We start from the raw sequence: 2,537 nt of genomic DNA on the forward strand, positions 1-2,537 counted from the left end.
AAAGACCCAGTGTGTCAAGAGTTAGCGAAATATATCCAGAACGGCTGGCCGGGCAAAAAGAAAGTCAGCGCGTCTGTGAAGCCATTTTTCAGCTTTCAGGAAAACCTCTCGATTACACGAGGTTTTATCATGCTGGGGGAGCGATTCTACATACCTACGGAACTTCGCAAGGAGGCATTGGAAGCAATCCACGGAGCTCATCAAGGAATCGAAAATGTCGCGCCAGAGCTAGATGCAGCGTCTGGTGGCCGAGGATATCTGCAGAACTACAACAACTAGTGGACAGCTGCAACACGTGTATCCAAAACAGACCAGGAAGGTCAGAGCCTTTAAAACCTTCAAATTTTCCGGACAGACCGTGGCAAATAATAGCCATGGATCTATTCAAGCAAGGAACACAATGGTACCTCCTTGTGGCAGACTTTTACTCTCGGTACCCGGAAGTATACCCATTGCCAAATTTACGATCATCGACGATAATCAATAAATTAAAAGAGATTTTCGCTCATCATGGAATACCAGAAGTCATCCGGTCAGATAATGGAACGCAATTTGACCCACTCAAGACCACAGAATTCCAGATTTTCAAGAAAACCTACGGGTTCGAACATAGAACGTCGTCGCCGCATTTTCCCCAGAGCAACGGCTTCATAGAGGCAATGGTGAGGACGGTGAAAAACGGCTTGGAGAAAACCAAGGAGCTTGACAAATGGCTGATGGAGTACCGGGCAACCCCGTTAAAGTGCGGTTTTTCTCCAAGCGAGTTGGCCATGGGACGCCGAATTAGATCCTTTCTCCCCATGACCCCCTCCCTTTTAACGCCAAAGACTGTCGATCGCGAAACACTCCTATCCAGGGAAAAAGAGAGAATTCGGCGCCAGAAAGAAGATTACGATAGGCGCCATCATAGAACGGAGAGGGACGACCTGGAGGAGGGAGACAAGGTGTGGATCCGGGATGCACGTCGCTGGGGCGTGGTAGAGAAGCGCGCGGACCAACCAAGATCCTTTTGGGTGCAGACCGAAATGGGAAGGCTCCGTCGAAACCGGAGTCACTTGCATCGCTTGGACGCACCCCTGGGTTATTTCGAGACGATAAACAATACACCAGTCGCAGAGGAATGGTACACTCCGCCGCAGTCCCCGATAAGACCAAATTCACCTTCGGCCGATGGAGGACAGAGAGGTCGGATGCCACCAGCCCTAGAGGAGAAGACTAAGGACACGCCAGAGGCAGGAGAGACTCCGGGAACCTCGCATACAAGGGAGCGGCCCAAACGAGTTAGGAAGGAAGTCAGTCGTTTAAACTACGACAGACTGGGAGGCGGACGAAAATCACCTCCGGGAGCTAAACCAAAAAGGGGAGATGTTGCATAGAGCGCGGGAGTAGTAACCGCGCATCCCGAGTAGGTATAGACGGCGCGAGGATCGCGGGAAGGGGACCGTGACCGACGAGAGGAGCAAAGAGTCAGTCGGGCTTGTATCGTAAGAGAATAAAGACACATAACCTTACGACTTGGCGAGTACTTGATTTATACCGAAATCACCACGCGACGCGAATATTACAGGTTTAATCGGAATAAAATTTATATAATTGCGGTATGGGGTGAATAAAGCAGAGTGAGCCCCAACTATATACGAAAACTGTTTATTACTGAGCTTGCTCGATGTTATAACAAAAAGGCGGTATATGGTTCGAGCGGGAGCTTGCTCAGGCAGACTGGCCCAGGAGCTAAGCTTAACAGAGAGGACGTTACATGTCGCATAAGTGTAGCGCCCTCTTGAACGGAAACGTTTATACTATATGTATCAACACCCTCACTCATTAAACATTAAATGAACTCAAATTACAATAATTGACTTTTGTCCTAAGGTGACTCTACATATAAAAAAACAATGTATAAAACTTAGAATCTCTACATTTAATTTTTAATGCCCATTCCGCGAGCACAAAAATTGTTTTTCGGACTAGGTACAGCCTTTGTAAGGCTGTCAGCTACCATTTCTTCAGTCGGTATGTATTCGAGGTCAATCGTCCTGTCTTCTAATTTGTCTCGAATGTAATGATGACGAACGTCAATATGTTTTGATCGTGCTCTGTATCCGTCAGTTTTAGCCAAACTAGTGCGCTCTGATTGTCACATCCGATCTTGATAGGCGTCTCTCTAAGGTCCGAGTCCAATTCTTGTCCCAGATTTTTCAACCAGATTGCTTCTTGCAGTGCTGCTGAAAGTGCTAGGTACTCAGCTTCGGTACTAGATAATGCTACTGTTGGTTGACGTCTACTTGACCATGATATCGCTCCATTTGATCACTTACAGACGTAGCCGGTGCATGAACGTCTTTTATCAACGTCAGAAGCCCAATCTGCATCAGAAAAACCTGTTAGTTTACTATTACCTGAATTTTCATAGCATAATTTCCAATCCATTGTTCCCTTCAGATATCTGAAGATCCTTTTGACAGCCGTCCAGTGAGCCTTGCCGAAGTTTGAAATGAATCGACTTACATCATTTACTGCAAATGCTATGTCTGGCC

At 46.9% G+C, this 2,537-nt stretch overlaps 1 protein-coding gene across 1 annotated transcript; it reads left to right on the forward strand.

Annotated features, from left to right (window-relative positions):
* Positions 1-92: 92 nt before the first annotated feature.
* LOC105563842 (uncharacterized protein K02A2.6-like) lies at positions 93-1,376 on the forward strand (the record flags this gene model as incomplete). Its single annotated transcript, XM_012015786.1, has 1 exon — positions 93-1,376. A coding segment is annotated over one exon (1,284 nt), but the record flags the coding sequence as incomplete, so codon positions are not given.
* Positions 1,377-2,537: the final 1,161 nt, after the last annotated feature.

Source organism: Vollenhovia emeryi, unplaced genomic scaffold, assembly GCF_000949405.1.
Source record: "Vollenhovia emeryi isolate VEMERY1.0 unplaced genomic scaffold, V.emery_V1.0 DF944198.1, whole genome shotgun sequence".
In the NCBI taxonomy this organism is placed as follows: Eukaryota; Metazoa; Arthropoda; class Insecta; order Hymenoptera; family Formicidae; genus Vollenhovia; species Vollenhovia emeryi.